The 22,069-nt window shown below is 35.4% G+C and overlaps 1 protein-coding gene across 5 annotated transcripts; it reads right to left on the bottom strand.

Moving 5' to 3' along the window:
• Positions 1-506: 506 nt before the first annotated feature.
• On the bottom strand, positions 507-20,277 carry LOC135584851 (uncharacterized). 5 transcript variants are annotated; one of them, XM_065148875.1, is made up of 16 exons: positions 19,967-20,210; positions 19,756-19,887; positions 18,074-18,211; positions 14,848-14,898; positions 14,342-14,431; positions 14,118-14,264; positions 13,886-13,996; positions 10,388-11,152; positions 8,367-8,537; positions 3,572-3,728; positions 3,365-3,492; positions 2,245-2,523; positions 1,999-2,133; positions 1,673-1,854; positions 1,162-1,272; positions 507-929 (listed from the first exon to the last, which is right to left on the bottom strand). In XM_065148875.1, the coding sequence occupies exons 1-15, from the start codon at positions 20,057-20,059 to the stop codon at positions 1,206-1,208; spliced, it is 2,646 nt and encodes an 881-aa protein (XP_065004947.1). In that variant the 5' UTR covers positions 20,060-20,210; the 3' UTR covers positions 507-929; positions 1,162-1,205. The 5 variants fall into 5 exon arrangements, with proteins under 5 accessions (XP_065004947.1, XP_065004946.1, XP_065004948.1 ...); XM_065148874.1 differs by having other exon boundaries at positions 545-807; XM_065148876.1 differs by having other exon boundaries at positions 545-987; positions 19,967-20,194.
• Between the last annotated feature and the right edge of the window lie 1,792 nt (positions 20,278-22,069).

The raw sequence follows: 22,069 nt of genomic DNA, 5'->3' as shown, positions 1-22,069 counted from the left end.
TTTGAATTATACCACCCGATATGAGTGGTACATACTGATCCGACGACATACCGATACGCGGATCGCCTGTTACCGGACAGACAATACTACAGTAATAATTGTGCTACATTGCTACAGTATTACATTGTAACAGTGCTACAGTAAGAGGAAATCACTCGGTAAACCTGGTGTACCGTTCGGTATGTCCTGATATACCGTTCGGTATATCGGTACCATACCATACCGAGCCAACCTCAAAATACCGGTACGGTATTGCATATCTTATAATAAAATACTATATTTTTCTAAAAAAATATTAAACTATTATAATAAAATAATAATTAAAGAAAGAAAAAAAAAAGACGGACATTCACATGTTCACATTTGAGATAAGAGATGACCACCATTTCTTCATACTATATTGTAATAGGATTGGCCCCAAAACATTATAACAGGCATCCAAAGCAGGCCTGCTAGCCAGCTGTACAGTGAGAAACAAAAGCTTAAAACAATAACAAAATAGGATGTGATCTTAAAATCCCTACACATTTTGAAGAAAAATAGGTAGTGTCAACCAAGTGAAGCTGTATAATCCATGGAAACCTCGAAAAGCTACATGTATCGATTTGTATACAGATGCAACAATAAGTTGCTAGTTCTAAAGCATCTATCAGGAATCCTATGCCACAAAATCCTTTCTTGTTTTGGTTACCTCCAATGATTAGATTGAATATTGCACCCAGTAACTGCCTGATCGAAGTTCCTCCAGGGGGAAAAGTTCAAATCAGCAATTCTACACTGCTCCACATGAACTTAATCACCAAATTCCTGCAGGAAAAAAAAAAAGAAAAAAAAAGAGTATCGTATAACATTACGCAACATGGCAACACAAGAGTCAACCTCCAGTAGTGTCCTCTCCCTGCAAGGCTGCAACACGCCTATGCCTTGGTCTGCCAGTTTAATGCATTATCACATCACAGATGAATGTGACAATATCACTAGAGGTTACTGAATGGTGCAAGAAACATATAGATCATGTGAATCTAGTGGAATTTGTAGGTGAAATTGTATAATAGATTGATAAGAAGCAAAGCTGGTTCCGAACATCAGGCTTAGTCACCACGTTTAGTTCACAAATATGATCTTTTTATAAACATATAACAAGAACGGATCACAACATACCAAAACTTGAAATTAGTTGATGGATCACATGTGATTCAGAAAGGCTACACCACAAGTTCATCTTCAAGGAAATCATATTCGAAGGTGAAGTCAGTTTTAATCCTCTGGCACCTGAAACCAAGCAAGGTTTCAACGAATCAGTAGAAAGAAAAACAATGGCAGAGAGATGATTATAAAGCAGAAAGCCAGCAAAATAAATCTCATAACAAAGCTCAAATATTTGCAAATTCTATTAATGAGAGAAAAATCAGCAAATGTGTACCAAACAGTCAATATATGGCACATACACATGATTCAGTTGCCTTTTTTCAGATTGGAAAAGAAATTAAATCTTTGATCTACTACTGGTAATGTATAGTAGTAGTGAATAGTGATTTCCAGGTCATGAGTTTACACTAGTCATAAATTTCGAAAAGGAGGTGATAAGACTTGAAGAAACACAAATACAAGTACAATAATCTTTACAACGAAAAATGAAGACTCTTGGAGAACTAAATGCAGTCCAACATACCATCCATGCTGAGAACCATCATTTGCAATATGAAAATCAAAGTATATATAATTTCCTCTCTCAAAGTTGTCATTAGTAACTTTTGGCTCCTCATGCCGTTGAAACCATGTATTAAATTTCTTGTGAAATCTCCATGACTGCCTTTTCAATTCTCTGGCAGCTAAATACTGCTGATAAGTGTTCTGCAGTGAAATATGAAACATCAGTTGTACAAAATATCCAGCAGCTGATGCAACATATTTATTTAATATCTAGTTAAATACATATTCTAGCAGTTCAAACAGAGAAGAAAAGGAACCAAAAGGCCACAAGAAATGACTCAATACCTGTTGATGATAAAATGCAAAAAACAAAGCATCAGTGCCCAACGGATCAAGGCTGAGTCGTTCCCAAAAGGCAGGATTATCAACTATTGGTGCCTGCATTTGAGGAAAACTAGCAGGAGTCACTGCAGGATGCCTCTGAAAAAATTAAAAAGAATGTATATATTAGATGAAACTGAAACGTCTGGCAGAATTCAGGGGAAGAATTAACACAGCGCTCAAAATACGACACAGGAAATAAATTCCTACTGGTACATAGTTCTTTGCACGTTCCGAGTCCCTGGGCTGCGGAAGTTTGTAGTATGCAGCTTCAAGCATCTGCAGGTTATAGATCTGATCGTGAACACCACCGGAATTCCCAGCTAAGCCACTAATGTTGTCACCAATGGCACCAAGGTCTAACCCACTTCTCCTACCGATGACACCCAGGCTTGCTGAAGATTGACTAGATTGCAGTGGTTGACCAGGTGAAAGATCAGTATCTCTAGATAACTGATTACCCTCTGCAACTGAGACAGAATTTGCATCCTGTAAACCAACCAAACTACATTTGAGATACAAAAAACTAGAAATTCTAATCAATCAATGTTTGACCATTATTATTTATCTGAGTTTTGTTAAAAGAAAATATTCAATTAAAGAAAATCACCTACAGAAGCATCAGACATAACTTGTAAAATTAATGTTTTACTTAGAACACATGTTGCATAGAATTTTACTTGAAACATTTACAGTTTTTATCATAATCTGCATAAGATTACTTGTAACGGAGAATAATTAATTAAGTCAGAACATGATAAAAACTGCCCCTAAATTAAGTTATTAAGCTAAGTAATAGGGTTCAGATTTACCTAATTTGAAGAAATAAGTCATTGGGTCGAAATAAGATCTTCGATTGAAAGTTCTCTTTGAGAATTTTGACTTCCACAAACTCTTGAATATGGAAGAGATTTTAGGTGGGAAAAGGTCCGGGAAGAGGGTCGAGATGAGGAAAGGCAAAAGAGATAGATGAAGGGAAAGAGGGTTGTGCTTGCAGTCTTATAGAGTGAAAAAAGAAGTGCACAATTAAGAAGAAATGAAATGTAACTTTTAGGAGTGAAAAGAGGATTTGTTCAAGGCACTCCATGCTAGGTAAGGCCCAAGTGCCTCATCTGGGTCTGGGCGGGCGCACCTGAACCAGGGTTGAGGCGCTCACATGATCCTGCTCATTATATATAATATAACATATGCTAAATAATTCAGAAGCATGTCTTACCTCATAAGTGTAAAAATGCATTGTATTAGCATAAAAAATTAAAAGAGATGTGATCAATCGAAAATTGAAGTGCTTAGCTGGGGGTATTTAAGAATGGTGCTTATAAATGCCTACCGCATATGATGTCTTCACATCATCATCAGTTATCATCTTGCTCACACTGGGACTTGAGGCAGGGTCTACAATCAGATCTTCAGACTCGTTATGCTGCTGCTGCTCTTCTATGCTGGCGTGCCCAGCATCTGCTTTATGATATAGAAAAATGATGAGAAGAAAGATTCCCTGAAACAGAAAATCTGAAAAAACAAAAAAACTGGGTACCTCCATCTTTTGTTCCCGTTGATACCAAGGGATGTTGGGAGGATTGTTGAATTGGAGTTGGCTGTTGTTGTGAGGCTGAACTAACAGAAACAAGACCTGCTCCCTGAACTCCAAGCAGGCCAACATGAGGTGAAACAGAAGTGCCTTGAGAACTAAACTGCATACATGTAAAGGTCACAAAATATTAGTGAACTTGCAAAAAGAACATGATCAAGCATCACAACAGAAGCCTCTCTTGTCATAATTACTGAATATCCTGAAGGTTAATATGGCTAGGATATACATGTTGCTTTTACATAACAGAAGACTTTTCATGTCAGTATATTCTTCAATTATTCTATACCAAAGGAAACAGTGATTGCATCGAGGGTGCTCTTGGTACAGCCAATTATTAGCATAATATACAAGGGAAGATTTAGAACAAGATCGCTACATCATCAATTGCAACAGAAGCATTGACAATGCACAAACACACATTTGCAATCTGTACTTTCCACATGAAACATGATCAAACAGCCACAAATGTAACAAATAACTAGGTGACAAAGGCATACACATTTTAGATGATTGCTAATTGCTAAAACACTGATGAGAAGCAGATGGTGTTTGACTAGTATATCACCCTATGCACATATGCATGCATCTGAATATATGACCGAGAAGAGAAGAAACAAAAACATATAAGAATATGTTAATATCTATTACATGTCATAAGCCTCATAAAACTACATATCACTTTGAAGCTAGGAAGCAACACAAGGATACAAACACAGAGAGGAAACGTGTGTGTGTGTGTGTGTGTGTGTATACACGCATATATATAATTTGATTAATATGAGTTTTATAGTACTTATTTGAATTTTATAGTATGCTTGGTATTTTTTTAATAAATTCCTAACATATATCCACATAACTTACTTTGCTTTTGTTATATAGTAATAAGAGGCAGTAACAAAATTTATCATCAATATCGTTATGTAACATTATAATTTAGGGAATATAAAAGGTTATCAATTCCTAAAAAAAATACTAAAAAGAAACAGAAAGAAGGCTTTCTGCAGCGGAGTTGCGGGTTTGTTGTTTGCACACGAGAGAGTCACCGAGGCCACGAGTGAAAGGCGACGGAAGTCGTAGGTTTGCTGTTTACAAACGAGCGAGGCGTCGAAGTCGCAGATGAAAGGCGATGGACCACAGGTGGCGACGGATTGACAAGAGAGACGCCAAGGGAAACACACGAGCTTTGTTGCCAGTCATAGTCGATGGATCAACAAGAAGGACGCTGAGGGAAACCCACGAGCGAGGCCGCCGATGACGGGTCATGCGATGGGTGATGGTAAGGTCATCAACGAATTGCTGACAGAGGTGCATTCGAAGGTCGTCGAGGGTGTGAGTCGCCGACGGGTCATCGTGTGCGCGACAATGGCTTCAACCTTCCATTGGATGGCAGACACAAGTTAGCTTGATTTCCCTCGATTTCACGCTTCCTCACCCTCACGTGAAGGCCACATGACTAATCGTTACACGCAAGCATCACGAGAGGAAGGCCAAAGGGCACGGGATAAGTGTCCGAGACGGATATGTTGTGTCCCAAAAAATAAAATAAAACAAAAAGACACGTGTCCAATTGTGTCAACGATGTATCTGTGTCTAACATGAATACACCCACCAAGTTGACGTGTTCGTGCTTCCCAACTTTGAAGGCAAATCAAAGGACACACCTGAGGTGAAGATCAAGCATCTTTGCGTAAACAAGGATGGAGACTGCATTCAAAAAAACACCAATGTTTACACTACCATTTTTAATTTTGGATATTGGACCTATGCTGATCGATGGCCATACAGGTATGGGTCCTGTAGGTGCCAATACACTAACATGTTATGCTGGCACATGCCACGACATACATTTCGATTCGTTTCAATCAGCTGAAACCCAAAAAAAAATTTATTTTTGGGTTATTTTCCATCTTTTTCATGATAAAAACAAACAAAACTCATGTGGATCCAACATATTTTGACAAAGATGAAGCCTAGATCCATAAAGATCTAGCTTAGAACCATGCAGAATTATGCATGGGTCTAGCTTATATCCATGCAGCTCTAGTCAATATCTGCTAGGATCAAGCCATGATCCTTGCAAATCTAAACTAGATCCATATAGTTCAAGGATTTGTTTTTGTGGGTCACGCCCCATATTAAGTCTTAATGGAAGATGCAAGGATCGAACAACACTAATCGTGATCTAATTGCACATAAAATAAGGTAATTAAGTCAACAAAGTACATTTGGATTTACCCAACTTAGACAAAAATCTAGCCAGATTTTCAATTTCAACTTTCTCCTTGGGAAATTGGGCCTCCCCTTCAACTGTTGCTTGAATTTGAGAGAGGTTTGAGTGGGATTTGGGAGAATTTGGTGTAAGATTCGAGTGAGGGAAGAAGGAACGAGAGTGAGAGGGGAAGAGGAATGGGAGAAGGCGCTGTTCAACCCTCTATATTGACTCAAAAGAAACCCTAACAGATCTCTTTAAGTTAAATTCACCCTGGGTCGGTTTAATACCCAGTTCACAGTGTTACTGGGAAATAAGGTCTGTTTTGCAAGCAGATGGCCCGAAACCCAGTGGTCGTGTTCTGATCCTTGTGCGGACTGGTAGGTGCCGAATGGTATGTACTGATCCACATGGTTTGTCAACCCTTTGGTTACTTTTCCAGTCAAAGATTTGGGAGATAAATTCTGAAAAGGACAAGCATTAATTTAAAATATATAATTTTTTCATGAGGACAAACATAAAGCACAAGCAGTGATCTGCAAATGTAGAGTATCAGTTCACATAAAACGGGGGGACGAGGGGTGGGGCGAAAAAGCTTCTTAAGGCCTGCTAACATACTAATATGCTGTGATGCAACTCAGTCCCACTTAATCCAAATCAGACCAGGACCTCTTACGGTTGGCTCCTGACAAAATTCTCTCTTCCAGGCATTATTGGAGAAGACACAATAGATGGCAGTATAACCTCTACACAGGTTAAGACAGCTTCATTCTATGTGTACTCAACTAAGATCTACCTATGGGAGCTCAGACACGCTTTGTACACCCATGGCAGCCCAATCCAGCAGCCGAGTTTTATCTAAGTGCACATCGCGAATAATTCAACCCCAATCCAGCTTCCAGAAAACCAAATCTAACTTGAAGATTACATATTTCTAGGACTTCTCCAGCTCAAAAAGGGAACACCAGGACATTTCTACTTGGAATAGAAATAAAAAGGCCCTTTGCAACCCATTTGTAGTCAAGTTAGGAAAGGAGAGGGCTGAGCAAGCCTCATCACTCGCTCCTAGTGGGAGTAGAATAGGACAACTATTTCCAATGATTTTTTTATAACTTTTGCTATTATTTTTATTTGCTCTTTCAGTGAGTTTTATTCTCCTACTTTGAATCGTATCAATGCCCAAAAAGATAGGACTCAAAAATCCTACCATCAATAGATTACAGCTTAGTGAATGTACGTAGCTATGATCTATCTATTAAGGCTAGCATCTTGAGAGAAAATATCTTTCAGTGAGATTATGTGAAATTATGGAATTTCCAGGTAAGGAAACATTTTCTCCCACAAGTTATTAGTTAATTATAAACATAAGTTGAATTGTATCATTTCTTCATTGCATTAAATGATAGCTTTGTTTAGCTTAGTTGTCGTATTGCCTATTTGATAAAGGGAATAATCTGATTCAAGTCCTTGCAGATGGTGCAATCCAGTACATGCCAGATTTTTGTACTTGAGGCTCTTTCCGTGCTGGTTTCCAGTTTCACATTAGATGAGATTTACAGATCATCCATCAATTATTTACTGAATCTCTTAAAATTGAAAGTGGACTTCACTTAGCAGTTAGCATCAATTCAACTATTTCCAAGTCGACCAAATTATGGCAAAATTATTTCATATTACCTGTGCATACAGGCGGACATGGGATTTCTCCAGAGTCCTAAAGGTACAGACTCCATTGGACCAAAAACATAAAGCATTACCTTCTACCTTCAAATGCAAAATTTGCAATAATTACTGAGTACCTATCATGTTCAACAACATATCAAAAGAAACCCAACATCACTGAACTTATAAAGGTATTGCAGATTAACTATGTTTCTTCAAATAGCTCATAACTTTGACACATCTGATGGTGACCAAGGCCTGAAGTCAAACTCACCCTACTTTCGAATATCCTATGATTTTGGAGAAGCTCCCTCTACACCAGGTATGATGTTTCTTTATAGTAATTCAAAATTTGTTCACCAACAAAAAGGCTCTAAGGCCTTCTAATAGACTAGGTTGGTCTCAATATTTTGCACAAGACACAAGTTTGGTTTCTTAGAAAGGGTAATCATCATCTAATTACAGCTTATGAACAACAATTTAACATTGAAGACACACAAAAGCACCACAGCAGTGGTTGCATATTTTATTTGAGGAATATACTACAACAACAACAAGGCTGTAAGTTCCAACTATTTGGGTTTGGCTTGTTCATGAGATCTAACATAGTTTTACACTGATTGTCAGTCCACCTTTATTATCCGGGATTAGGATTGGAATTGATGGTGTTAATTGAGAAATATCAAAAGAAAAAATATATTTGTATGTTACATGGTAGTTTAGATTAATATTTTATTAGTAAAATTAAGCATGTAATGACAATAACTGTGTGGGAAAAGATTCTATATAGCAGAACCAAAGACCTTCTTAGAGGTAAAACAGGGAATAAAAACAGAAATTAAGTTTTTAAAGTCAAAAGGAAAGAACCTGTTGAAAAAGTGAATTCTGTTGTTGTGTGGTATACTGCTTGTGATTAGCACCAGAAAGAAGTGGCACACCAAGAAGATTACTATGGCCTTGTTGCTGCACTTGTTGGAGACGCTGCAAAAATTTCTCCCTCTGGTCAGGAGTGATCTCAGGCCGTCCACCAAATTGGCTCTGGACAAGAAAACCACATCAAACTGGAACCTCAGGGCCACAGGCAATATATTACAACCCAGAGTATTCGACACTATGGAGTTATATGGGCCACACAAAATAGACTAAAGATGCCCTTCATTGCTAAGGAGAGATAACAGGAACAGGACATGAGTAAAAAATTGAACATGCTAAAAGTAGTCAACAGTAGAGCTCAAAACATCAGACTTATTCTAATTAATAGAACCTAATTTTAAAGATTAACTTATTTAAAAGTTCAGGCTCAAATACTGTCCGTAAGAAAAACTAAAACTAGTCTCAAAAGAAGAGCAAAATTAAGTTGACATAATTTGAGGCCTGTCTAGACCAACTTGTGTGGAAAAGACAAAACTATCAGATTAATCTACCAACCAAGTGGCAAATCATAATCATCACCATCCAAGCCTTTTCTAGTGGATAGGGGGACTAGTTAAAGGGCTCAATCCAATCGAAAATTTTCCAATATCTAAAGGCAGGTAAATGGATTATCAAACAAGACAAAGGGAGAGTTCAAGACAAATGCAGAAAATGCTTCACAGAGACGGTTTTGCAAAAAGATGCAGGCAAAAATTATATAGAAACAGAAAATAGTGACCCAAAAAAAAAAAATTTCAACAAGGTACCTTTGAATTGACGAAAGCATTCAACACACAAGTTGAGGCTATTCTGGATCTATCCACTCAAATGCTACAAGCAGAATTTTTTCCTGTTCGATAACATATATTTGCGTTGACTAAATTATTCGTTAAGCAGTTGATACTATTTCACTCCAACTTACCTAAGAAGCTAAAAGTTCGAACCAAATCTATGTAACTAAACAACTCGAATCGAAACCAACAAACAACCAGAATGGAACTCATTTTCTAGCACAGAAAAATAAAATCATAACAAATAGGGTCCAACACATATCCGAATAATAGGTAGGTGGTAGCAATTAAAGAAAAGTTTAAAAGCCCAACACAAAAGGCCCTCTCAATTGGGGTTCTGAGTAGAATCAGTTGAAGAAATTCTGACACAGGGAATTAAAAACATGTTTTAATAAATAGCAATTATAGTGATCAATTGGTACAATAAGAACTGCTACAAAAATGATACTAATAAAATATGATCAGTGAACTTGATTCAGAAACTAACTAAAGGACGGGAAGCAAGATTCTATAATTCAGCTAAAGTTTCTTTCAAAGAAAATTGAGCTAGCATAATGAAACATCACAAAGTTTAAAATTGCCACTGACAAGCATTGCAGAACAGAAAATTATAAATGTATCGAGGAAGTCCACAATATAGACTGACAAGAAACTAACTAAAGGAGGGGAAGTAAGATTCTATAATTCAGCTAAAGTTTATTTCAAAGAAAATTGAGCTAGTATAATGAAACGTCATGAAGTTTAAAATTGCCACTGACAAGCATTGCAGAACAGAAAATTATGTAAATGTATCTAGAAACTAGAAAGTCCACAATATAGACTGACAAGTGACAATATGCGCCTTTTTATCAAAACTAAATAATTAGCAGCCAGATAAGCATTAAAGATCACAAGTCCATACACACACAAACCTAAGCTGACAAATTTACTAGTTCTGATGGAATAGAATAAGATACCATGACGAAGAGATCTTTACAGTAATTAAATGAGAAACCACAATCACATTCAAATTTGAAAAAGATCAAAGATGTGAACCCAGAAACTTTAGGATGGACGATTAGCACAAGCATTCGTTCAATATTAGATGTAGTATGGTGAGAAACACGAAAACCATTAATTTAATGAAAATATATAAGATCAAATCAATCATTAAGTAACTTGTATAATGTTATCCAAACAACATACAGTTTCATTTGCATTCTGAAAAGAGGCTGAACTCTGAGGTCTCCATTGAATCCCAGCAACCACCGAAGGTGAAAAGACTCTTCCTGCAGCAACAGAAGCCTCACCAACATTATCAGATTCATTTGAACCAGCTACATCATTGGTTTTTGGCAATGATTGCAATAGGATTCTGTTATTTAGCGGAGAAGTCAAGGGCTGCGCGAACCCACTGCTCCCAATTCTCTCATCAGCATTTAATATGTTTCGCTTGGACAAATCAGACATTGCAGGAACAGAACCAAGAGGAACATTTCCAGAGATTCCACCGGCTGAACTGAAAGTCATGGAGGCACTAATTGATGTTTGATTAGAGATCCCTCGGCTTATACCTTTCCCTATTCCAATTTCAGGGATGACCGGTGACGATCTACGCACCGGGAAGGTCATATTATCATCCTCCTTCACCGAGCTGGATGAATTAAGAAGAGATGATGAAACAGAAGCAGATGAGTTCTCTGTAACACCTCGTACGCTTGATGGCCCAGAAAGTATAGCTGCAACTGTTGGTCCAGCAACTGATGGACGTACAGGCATAGTTGCAGCTGAAATAGTCCCCAACGTTAACCCAGAACTAATACCAGGAGGAGCTGCTGATGCCAAAGAACCCATAGCTTCACTCTTTGATGGTGGTGTTTTTGGTGCAACATCAGAATTACTTTCCTGAGAAGCTACATCATCACCTATGTCCTGACATGTGTTTTGCAACTCATTCGATGACAGAGCAGTCTGTTGATAACATAGAAGATCCATTATGCAGAACCACAAAAGAAAAATTATGCATTTTTCAGACCAAAGCATGTTTGTAAATAATATGGACCGAAAAGAAAGAAAATTCAAAAATTAACCATTAGGAACAATTCTCACAGATATTATAGGCCAGAAAAAAGTGGATATATTACAAATAATTATTTAAAAAAGGGTGGCCCACTGCACGAGACTTCTACTACCAAATATGTTTTAAATATGTTAAATGCTAAGAACTTTTTATTCAAATATCAACCTACTCAATGACCCACAACAAAAATTACAATATCATAATCATGCTCTGTCAGAACAGGTGCAACAACAAAAACCATACTTCAGAATTGTAATTCAGGTAGGTATACCTACTACATTGGTAGTTAAGCATCAGCTGCAAGTAACTGTCTGTTAAAAAATGTCTCCTGTGCAAAATTGGTCCATCTAAAGAACAAGTAAAAGGGTGACGGTATGCTGTTGGAATTGTTACAAGCATGAACCTTCTAATATATATTGGACTTGATAAATTACTGATTAGCATTACTAAGAAAACAAATAAATTTGACTAATTCCTATGATTAACATTTTTTTCACGTTGTGTACTCTATTGCTCATTAAATAAGACATACAGATAACTGTGTTGGCAAACTCGCTACAGAATTATTCAAGCCTAAAAGTGCACTAGTAGTCAAAACAGAAGCAACACGCTGTCAACCAAGATACAAAATAAGTTTAAAAACTTAGTGATTCTTTCAGGGAAGTCTGGTATTACAATCACCACTAATTACAGAGAATATAAAAGTAAAGGGAAGTACTGAAAATTAAAGAGAATTTTATAAAACTAAACAGTTAGATATGAAGTAAATATCCAGGAAGATAAAGAACAGCATGAGGTGATAAGTAGAAACATGGCTTTTAATGAAATAATACTCACAATTCCATACACTCAATTACATACGCTCAATTCCTTCATAGACATTTGTAAGAATTAAAATGAATTCCAATGGCAAATTTTCAGTGAATATCAACAACATACAATTAGATCACAACATAGAGACATCAATAGGCAAATAATGAGAGCCTGCATATGCAATGCCTTGTTTAGGTTGAACATAAAATAAGAGAAATGTGTCAATGAATTCCCAAAGTATAAATATGAGTTCTCACAATGTATACTCAAGTTTGAAACTAAAACAAGTGCAACAAATGTGTTCATTCGCATTTAGTATCATTTATCATGTCAGTGTTGGTAAGTCACCGGGACATTATGTTTATGATAAATATGACAGTATACCACGATTACCATACAGTTTCATGAGAGATTTACACATTTTACATGGTGGTGTGGCATGGATGCAATATGCACTTCAAGTCACATCGATAACTTCCTGGCACTGTATGGCAATCTAATCCATGCGCCTAAAAGACATATGTAACTGTGCATGTAATAAATAATAGATATGAATTTCTTGAAAGGATTAGGACAGAAGATGTTGGGAAAGGTCATCTCAGTAGCAACCATGCTTGGATTGCCTTTTTATGTGCCACTACATACAGGTCAGCATAGTATATATAGCATGGGCCTCAAGATGACAAGCATAGGCCTAAGACATTGCCAAGGATGTGCAATACACCCGATGGCTAGACATAGTGACATACGACCATGATTATGTTAAAAAATGAAATGTTATGGGTTGTGATATATATAGTTGTCAGTTGTTACAAAGTAACTAGGTGAACACAGAATCACTTGCGTCACTACAATAAGTAAAGCATGTTTGTCTTGTCAAGTCATTAGCTACTTAACTGGATCAAAAGCAGCAGGGATAGAAGACCTGAAAGTCGAAGTTTTTAATATTTCTTCATGTATAGGCTTATAATTGCTTTTAACCTCTATTGAACAGATTCTATAATAGGAATGTCCAATGTGGATTTTATTAGTCTTTAATAATTTAGATGTATACAAATAATTAACATTTAGAAGCTTAACCATTAAGATTGGTAGATAAGGATTAACCATGTGGGTAGAGGTAGAGAAAATCTAAAAACATTTTGATATGAATGATAAAAATAGATTTGATGATCTTAGTTTGGCCAATGATATTGCAGAAATGATCAATGTAGCTGAAAAAAATGGAAATTTATTACTGTTGTTATTATTGTTGACATTGAGCACATTGATTTAAGAATCAATCCATACCAATTGTAGCGGTCTGCAAACAAATTGATAAATACCAACAGAAGTTTGCCAAATTATAGCATACTGTACTGATCTGAATCATCTGACAAGATTCCACTTTAGAAATATTACTAGTATTCAATTCCTTAGTTCAACATTATGAATTCCATTTCCAATTTTGAGTATTCAGATATGTCATGGGCCACCTATGATATAGCACAGTGCAAGAATTAAATAAAATAGTATAAAAAATCAACAATACAACCATAAAAAAGGAACAAAACCTTCCAAAAAGTTACAACTACTAACAGGCACGATCATGGAAAAAAAATTCTGAGTTGCAGCTCTTCTTGTGTCTAAAAAAAGAAAATATGGTATAATAAGAAGATAGCTTATGAATAACATGTTCTACGACTAAATGCAGAATAAACACTTTAAAAACTTCTAAAATGTTCATTTGACGCCAATTTGAAGTGGTAAACACATTCGCCTTCAAAAAGCATATCACACTAAACAAAAGATACTTGACGAAGACACGTTACCTTAGCAAGACTGGAAGGACCAAGTGAAACAAGATCTTCGAGGGCTTCTACCTTATCCAGTGGTAGAGAGCTGTAAAGCTCATCAACATCACCAAATTCATCAAAATCCTCCTTCACAGAAATTGAGAATGAATGAATACAAACCAGCCAAACATATCCAGAAGAATTGATTATATAAATGTCAGAAACAATAATGGAAAAAGAACTCCAGACAGATTTGACAAAGATGTACCTGATTCCTTTCGACATAATCTTCTAGAAAATCTTTGACATCATTAACCTGATCAGGACTCAACTCATCATTATCCAACAATCTCAAAATCAACTCCAATTTCATAATGTGAGCTTTGTGCCTTGCAATAGATGCCTCCAAATGTGTCTGAAGCAAGATATTCAGTATCAAAGCAAACAATGTGCTACAGTTAATTGTGCAAGAAAAGTTATTCTATTAAATACCAATCGTGGTGGCCTTGTTTTCCCTTTCTTAACAGAAAGGCCTTCAACTTCAGCTTCAAAATTGTCAATCTGACTTTCCAAATCCCCAACCTAAAATAATTTCACACAATCACTTAACTAATGTATTGAGTGAAGAAAAACTCAAGATACAGAATAAACAAGAGTTAGATTAGCTACAGCAAGAAAATTTGTCAAGTTTCATGAACCAATAGAAGGATGAAGATGATAATATTCGTGGGGCAAAGCTTCCAAATTGGAACTGAGATACACCTCTTGTTCAATATAATATGTCTCTTTAAAATGACACTAATAGAAGTGAGGAGTTTCATCCACGATAGTAGAGTATTAACACACCGTACTGCTCTACCCCCTTTTTTTCTTCCCCAAACAAAAAAAGAAAAAAGAAATCCCTCCACCCATGACCAAATTAGTAGAGGCAAAGAAGCTATAAATTTGAAGCAATAGCTGATGGAAGATGCACATAGCATACTTATATGCTCACTTACCACATTGTTCAACCAGTCCCTTGTTTCTGACTTGGCCTTCTCTTTTGGGTCCTGGCAGCACTCCAAAAGACAATATCAGAAAAGCAAGGTTGCAAACATGCAAAACGAATTTCAAGTTCTTTAAGGGCAACAATGAATACAGATCAACATAGTCAGAACACATAAACTATTTCCAACAACATTTCATATATAGAATTAAAAACAACAAAGAAATAACTCTAACTAATTTGACCAACAGAGTATTAGAGCAACTCAGCTTCCTTGACAATATGCAGTAAAAGCAGACATGTACAGTAAAATACTTTTATAGGCCGATGCAGCTCGCTCAAAACTGAAGTGCTAAATTAGCATATGTTTTGAGGATTGGTGTTGAGGTCCAGGATTTAAATCCTGGTCCGATACAGCTCTCAGTAACCTACCAGGCCAGTACAATACCGTATGCCAGGCAATACACTGACTTGTATTGCCTAGTATCATTCAATAAAATAATAAAAATGAATGTTATTGTACCAACATTCAACTATATGTTTTGACCAAAACACTTAGTCCGACCTTCATACAGACTGCTATGATCAAGATTTAGAACATTGGTTGAGGACCTTGAGGTTACTAATTACCATAGGTCCAAATCAAGTTTCCATATTCTGGTATTTGTGCAGATTTTTTTTTTATTGCGCTGGCTGTAGTAGTGTGCACATGAGAAGAAAATATGAGCAAATGATCATTATGCCTGTCCATACCTTTCCTTATCTAGTTGTTCTTAAAAGAAATAAAATTTGATCAAATAGAGGTAGGTTGAAAGAGCTAAGTGGAAGACAAGGGGAACAACAAGCATACTTCCTCTAAATATAATTTAAGAGTTTGGATCAAGGTATAATATTAGATGTCTAAAATTATATCACATGGAATCCTTCTCACTCAACCTCATATAGGAACCCTTTAAATTCATGTCTGTTGTTGGTAACAAAATCATTTTCCCATGCCTCATGAGAAAATCTCCCTCCCAACACTGTGGTGAGAAATAAAACTACATATTTGCAGATCCTTTCTATATGGATTCCCATGAACATCAAATCTCCTCTTCCACCACTTTTTAGCCAGCCCCTTCTCCCATGTTCCCTTTCTGATCTCTTTGTTATTTTTCTTAAACTCATTCTTGTCAAACTGGTCCTCTTGATAGGTCAAATACAGAGTATAGGAAGAAAGCATAGTTGCATCGATATATGCAGATCCCGTGTTAATTATAATGTTTCGATCATGATTATTTTGTTCTAGGTCATAGTTTTGAACTTTCTATACTATTTTCTTCATATAAATGTTTCTTGTATGCTAGCAGCAATCTCTTAACAGAGATCATAATAATGTCACACTAAGAGAGATGGATTCCTGGACTTGAATCCTGCCTTTGCCACTTACCCTTTGTAAAAGAGAGAGAGAGAGAGAGAGAGAGAGAAAAAGAGAGAGATTATGGATTAATTTGTACATTGATGTCCGTTAACAAAGAAGGAAGCATCAATTGATGCATGACATTACCCTTATTTCTTGGAGGCACTCACTCTTTTGCTCTCTTTCTTCAAGTTTTTCTCTAACTAGTAAATTGGATCTTATCTATAAAGGGCAAGCCCAGTGCACAAAGATTCTCACCAATGGGGGTGTCAAAGAACAAGCAAATAGAAAGACCACTTTTGTGACTCGAACACTGATCATGCAACCCGCAAAAAAGTAACCTTAACGTGATGCCAATGCTCACCCTCAGACCAATTCTTATCTATAGTCATGGTATTTCTCCTCTTTTCTCTATATAACTTTTTATCCATCCCATTAAGAAACCTTCATGACAAAATCTAGTCTTTTTAATGACAACTTTTTTCTACTACCAAACTTTGACATGTTTAGCTTTTTATCGTGCTCTTCACATGTTATTTATTATATATATGTATGCTTTTCTTTATTTTTTATAATGTAGAAGCATGCGGCTAAGAAATATGTTATGATTTCAGATGATGGACTATAATATTAATCTGTATTTTCAAGTTTCAACAATATCAAAATAATAACAATTTGACTTTTAAGACAATCCTATTGACAATGTGATGAAATTTGACAAAATCACTTAAAAGCTTGCCCGCAGCAACTTTAAACTCTCAGAGAATAATAGCATCATGAAAAACTTCATAATTTCTTCTTCTTTCCTAATTCAATATGGAATGAACTAAACTTTATATTATATCAATATCACATTTAGTAATTTTATCATGCCAGGATTTAGAAGATGTAAATATATATTAATTGACATTTCCAGAAACATATTTTCAAATAAATACTCATTATCCATACTCATTATTATCTGTAGTAATCATCAAATGAACATCTCATATTTAGTATTACTATTTAGTATAATTTTAATACATATAACAAACAGCTGCAACAGCATGCCATCAGACTGGCATCTCTTTGGTAATTTCATCTTCGCAAAGGCATCTTCAATCTCAATTTCGAGACTCTAATTTATTATCTTATATGCACTAAGTCCCCTATAGTAAGAAACTAACACGGATTGTTGTAGAAAAAACTAACATGAATTGTTGTATGCTGATAAAGGAAAAAGACAGGAAGAAAGATAAAAGACCGCAACTAATGAGAATGAAAAGCAGTAGATTTTGTCTCAGATAACAACTTTGCATTTCAGAACAAGTTACAAGATAGTTGGTATATTAGTGTTCATGTAACTGTAAGTTGAACAAATTATCATAGCTCTATCAAGGACCCAAAAATAAAGGCTCCTTAGAAAGTAGCTATGTTTTTTAAGGCTAAAATTAAATGAAGCTCAAATTCCAGATGATTCAGAGTGCAGTTTCATACATGTTAATTTGGAGTCTGTGGAACGTGTCACACGAAGAACATAGGAGAATGCAAACAACTGAATGTTTCATTATTTAGAAAAATACACTACATCCTGAAAACAGTATACATGAGCATGATGCTCAAATGTATGCTCCCTTGAACTCATCATATAAGCATCAGAGTAGCCCTAAGAAATAAAGGAGCATTTCATTTTTCAAAATACCCTAAAGTTAAAAATAAATTAGCAACTGATGAATAAGCACTTCCTCGGAACAAACTCCACAACAGAAAAGGCACGGCACATATGACATAATGATTAAAAAATAAATGGTTACTTGTTGATAAAAGTCAACTGTTGGTGAAAGGACACCATGCAACTTACTGTCTTGGGTTGCTGCCCCAAGCCTTCCTTGGAAAAGGCTTTTGTTTTTGTCTCCTTCTCACAAACCTTGAATCTTTCCATTTCCCGCTCAATGAGCTTGCGAGCATCCAGGAGAGCCTGCTCATAAGAGGCATTAACCTATGTCAAGGTATATCACAAAATTGATTGTCAAACACATAACTATAAACCCCAAATTTATAAGAAAGCAGTATTTTATTAGCAATACTTCAATCATAATAAAAATTCAGAATTAAACATAACAAACTGGTTGAATAAACCTTGAAAAGTGAATGGAAAAGTAGAAAATTCCGTGCAAGGATGAAATGTAATGACAAGGACAAAAAACATATAATATCAAAACATGTGACAATAAAATTTGTCAACGACTATCAACTAATAGCGTCTAAAAATAAAGCTTTGAATGACACATCCAATCAATAACTTAATATAACTTTTAGTCAATAATTTGGAAGTAGCTGAATACTAAAGCACCATTTTCATGGGCTAACTGTCATGTAACTCAACATTGTCACCTCCGGTTTGAATGCAATTAAATATGTTGTTCCTGATTGCCCAACTTATTGATCCCCATGGCGTGGCTTGTCTTACAGTCATGTCGTAAAATTATTCAGTCTAAAAGATACGTAATCACACAGTGTGCCAAAAGCTTCTCTTCATTTTTATCATGTCTTACTTTATAAATAAAATCATCTCTAATTGACCTTTCTCTAGTTTTTTACCATGAAAATACTATAGAGGATATAATTTCTGATTAGTATATCAAAGAATAATGACATAAATAGATGCCACTGTAGCATGTATAAAAGATGCTACCAGCCTCAATAAAAGATATTAATAAGAAGCTTTTGAATTACTAACTTTATTGTGTATTACCAGATCAAGCAAGCAACAGAAAGGTAATGAAAGAACAGTACCATGGAAACCCAAATGCATCAGAGTGTTCAAAAGGCCATAGGAAAAACTGGCCATTGACACCCCAGCTCAGAAAAAAATTGAAAACCATGTTCGAACACTGAGAAGAACCAGCATTGAGATTCTCTAGAGAGTCAAATAGTTGTTAAGAAAATGAGTGATTAAATCAAAAGTGTCATCCACCATATTATCACCTTAACCATCAAGAAATTTAAAAGCGGGGTTATCACACTGCTCATCTGGTAAGCTAATCAATGCTAAACATTATGATAAAAACTTACTGAAAGATCTAGCACTACCAAGTGAAAAAGGAGGCACAACAAGCATAAGTGTCAAAGTAACGCAATGCATATTTTGTTTAAATTTTAAAGTTGTTCCCATTTGAATTTATGAAGCTGACTTGCAAAGTCCAATGGGGATAAGAAGGTACATCTATTTTGACACTGAATAGATGCGAACCAAGGTAATATTCAACTGTCACAGAACATTCAAATTTATATCCCAAATTATGCAACAAGGCGATCTCCTTCATTCCAAGAACTTTTTTTCTTTCGAAGTAGAATCATTTCAATAATAATCGCTGAATCAAGATGCATTCTTTCAACAGCATCACAATCCCTAGGACCGGAAGGGCGAGAACGAAGGAACCGATATCCGGAAAGATGACATGACAAATAGGTCGCAATGTGTGCGCATGATCAAAGATCTTCCAACAAAAATGAAATCCACCCGGAGGATGAAACCCTAACCTTCTTGTCTTTTATCTCGTTCGACTGGAGCCATGTCTTGATCTGATCGCGGTATCGCTGCAACTTCTTGATCTCCTTCTTCAAGTCCGCCTCGAATTTCTCCTTCTGGTTCGCATTCTCGGTGTCGTGAACCTACCAAAACGTCCCCGAGACCATCAAATACACAAAAACAATAAAAGAAAAGAAGGAAACGGACGATAATTCAACGTACCTTGTTCCAGATGCTATCGAAGACATCGACGCCTTCCTGCACCTTCTTCAACACCCGATCGATCTCGCCCTGCAGCTTCCGACTCGCCCCCATGGTGACACTCTGACAGAGATCAGTGAATCGCCGGGTTCTCGCATCCCACGAAGCTCCGAGGATTAGGGTTTATCCCCTTCTTTCCAGGGCTCCGGGAGAGAGCAAATCAGACATCGAATGATCAGTTAACAACGATGTGAGGTAAAACCGACTCTCCATTAAGCTTTTACGGGAGTGCGGCCTTCTTCCTCCACCATAATGTACAAACAAGGCTTCAGCCAGCTCATATGGATTACACAGTAAAATATTCCAAGTATCTTAAAATTAGCTTCGTATAATTCATATTTTATTTAACGAAAAAATCAATATCAAGATTATTTAAGCTGCATATTTATTTATTTAGTTATTTATTTATTTATTTTTCAGAACAACGATAGAAGTGCTGATTTGCTTATACGGATTTAGTAATGAAAATTTATTATAAACTAAACAAGCTATTAAACTGGAGATCTCAAATTTAATAATTGAATCTGATGTTATCCCATAGTTAAAACTTTGTATAATAAATTTTATTTAAAATTAAATAGATACATGACTATATACATACTGAGTCAATTGAGATTAATAAAATATTCATTAATGAAAATTTATAGTATATTTTATTGTACAAAAATCATAATATATTTTATCAATTGAGACATTCAACCCCTTTAACATTTTATCTTATATATTAAAGTTTTTATAAAGTAAATGATTAAGTGTGAATGCTGGACAAAAGTTTCTCTTTCAACTTTTCTCAAGAAGTAGTCTTATTTTCAAATTTTTTAACTTTTTTTAATATCCAAATGCCCCCAATCATCTTTTTATTTTTTATTCTTTTTTCCTATATGGATTGATCCATAGGGTAAATTGGTCTATTTATACTAATTTTATATTACATTATAGTGTTTTCTACACTTCTAAGAAAATACTATAACATAATATAAAAATATTATAATATAATATTTCTTGATATTATTGAAAATACTATAACACTATTGATAGGGAGAAACTCACCCTTATTGGCTATGTAATCATCTAACTTGACATGAAGAGCGAATGATGTGGTAGTCAATGACTTCAATCATTGTTCGCCCATGATTTTATTTTTTTTCAATTAATCATAATTCGAGTATCAGAGAAATTATACTCAATTCAATTTTCATGTGGCTCTTTAATTAATTTTGAACTCCTACACATACTGAGTGATAGAGGTGTCACCAACTATCACAAATGAGAGGCACTTTTCCATCAAAACGCAGAAAGATGATTTTTTTCTCAAAAAATCATATAATGATTAAATGTGACCAAATTTAATTATCAATTGGATTACATTAGATTGATGTGAGCTAATTTATTTCTTAAGTATCATGACATTCGAAAAAAAAAATCATTTAATATTTAAAATTAAAAAAGGGAATTTTTTCGAATGCCAAATGTCTCACTTCAGTCAATGATAAGAAAGAAAGTATTATTAAATATTCAAAACTCAAAATAAAGAGAAATTTTCTCGGATAGCAAATGTCTCACTTCAATCAAGGGTTAGAAAATATCAGTATTTCATATCCCACATTATGCATGACTAACACTGTGATTTATTTAATAAATTTCAAATAAATTAGTATGTGTTTATGGGTGCTAAAAGTCCATAAGATCCAAGTGAAAACATTGTATTTATCAATCTAGTGAGGAAATTATGGTTCTTTTGACATGACATGTCTAATAGAATTTTTTTATAAAAAATCTCTGATAGCTAACATGATATGTAAAGTAAACACAATTATAATTAACTGAAAATCAATTATCATTATTCTATGGTTATTTTGATTGAGAATGATTTGTCTACAATACATGCTATCGTCTATCGCTTTTAAAACTTGATAACGATGTGTCGGTTTCTCATTGGGAGGTTCGAGGGCCCACAAAAGTCCCTCATCACATCCTACTTGAGCCTATCATGGACATTTGAATACGTCAAGAATTTGGCAATCTCATGTTAAGTGGTTTGAGTTGGTGTGTGTAATAATTGAG

Source organism: Musa acuminata, chromosome BXJ3-4 (genome assembly GCF_036884655.1).
Source record: "Musa acuminata AAA Group cultivar baxijiao chromosome BXJ3-4, Cavendish_Baxijiao_AAA, whole genome shotgun sequence".
NCBI lineage: Eukaryota > Viridiplantae > Streptophyta > Magnoliopsida > Zingiberales > Musaceae > Musa > Musa acuminata.
The sequence above is the reverse complement of the archived record's forward strand: the minus strand, read 5'-3'. Positions and strand labels throughout refer to the sequence as shown.

What these genes read in the sequence shown, in the direction of transcription:
- LOC135584851 (XM_065148875.1), bottom strand. Translation starts at nt 20,059, where the DNA reads ATGGGGGCGAGTCGGAAGCTGCAGGGCGAGATCGATCGGGTGTTGAAG. An exon ending in GGGACTGGTTGAACAATGTG is followed by an intron (nt 14,432 to 14,847) that starts GTAAGTGAGCAT and finishes AAATTATTTTAG; the next exon opens with GTTGGGGATTTGGAAAGTCA. An exon ending in ATTATGTCGAAAGGAATCAG is followed by an intron (nt 13,997 to 14,117) that starts GTACATCTTTGT and finishes ATTTCTGTGAAG; the next exon opens with GAGGATTTTGATGAATTTGG.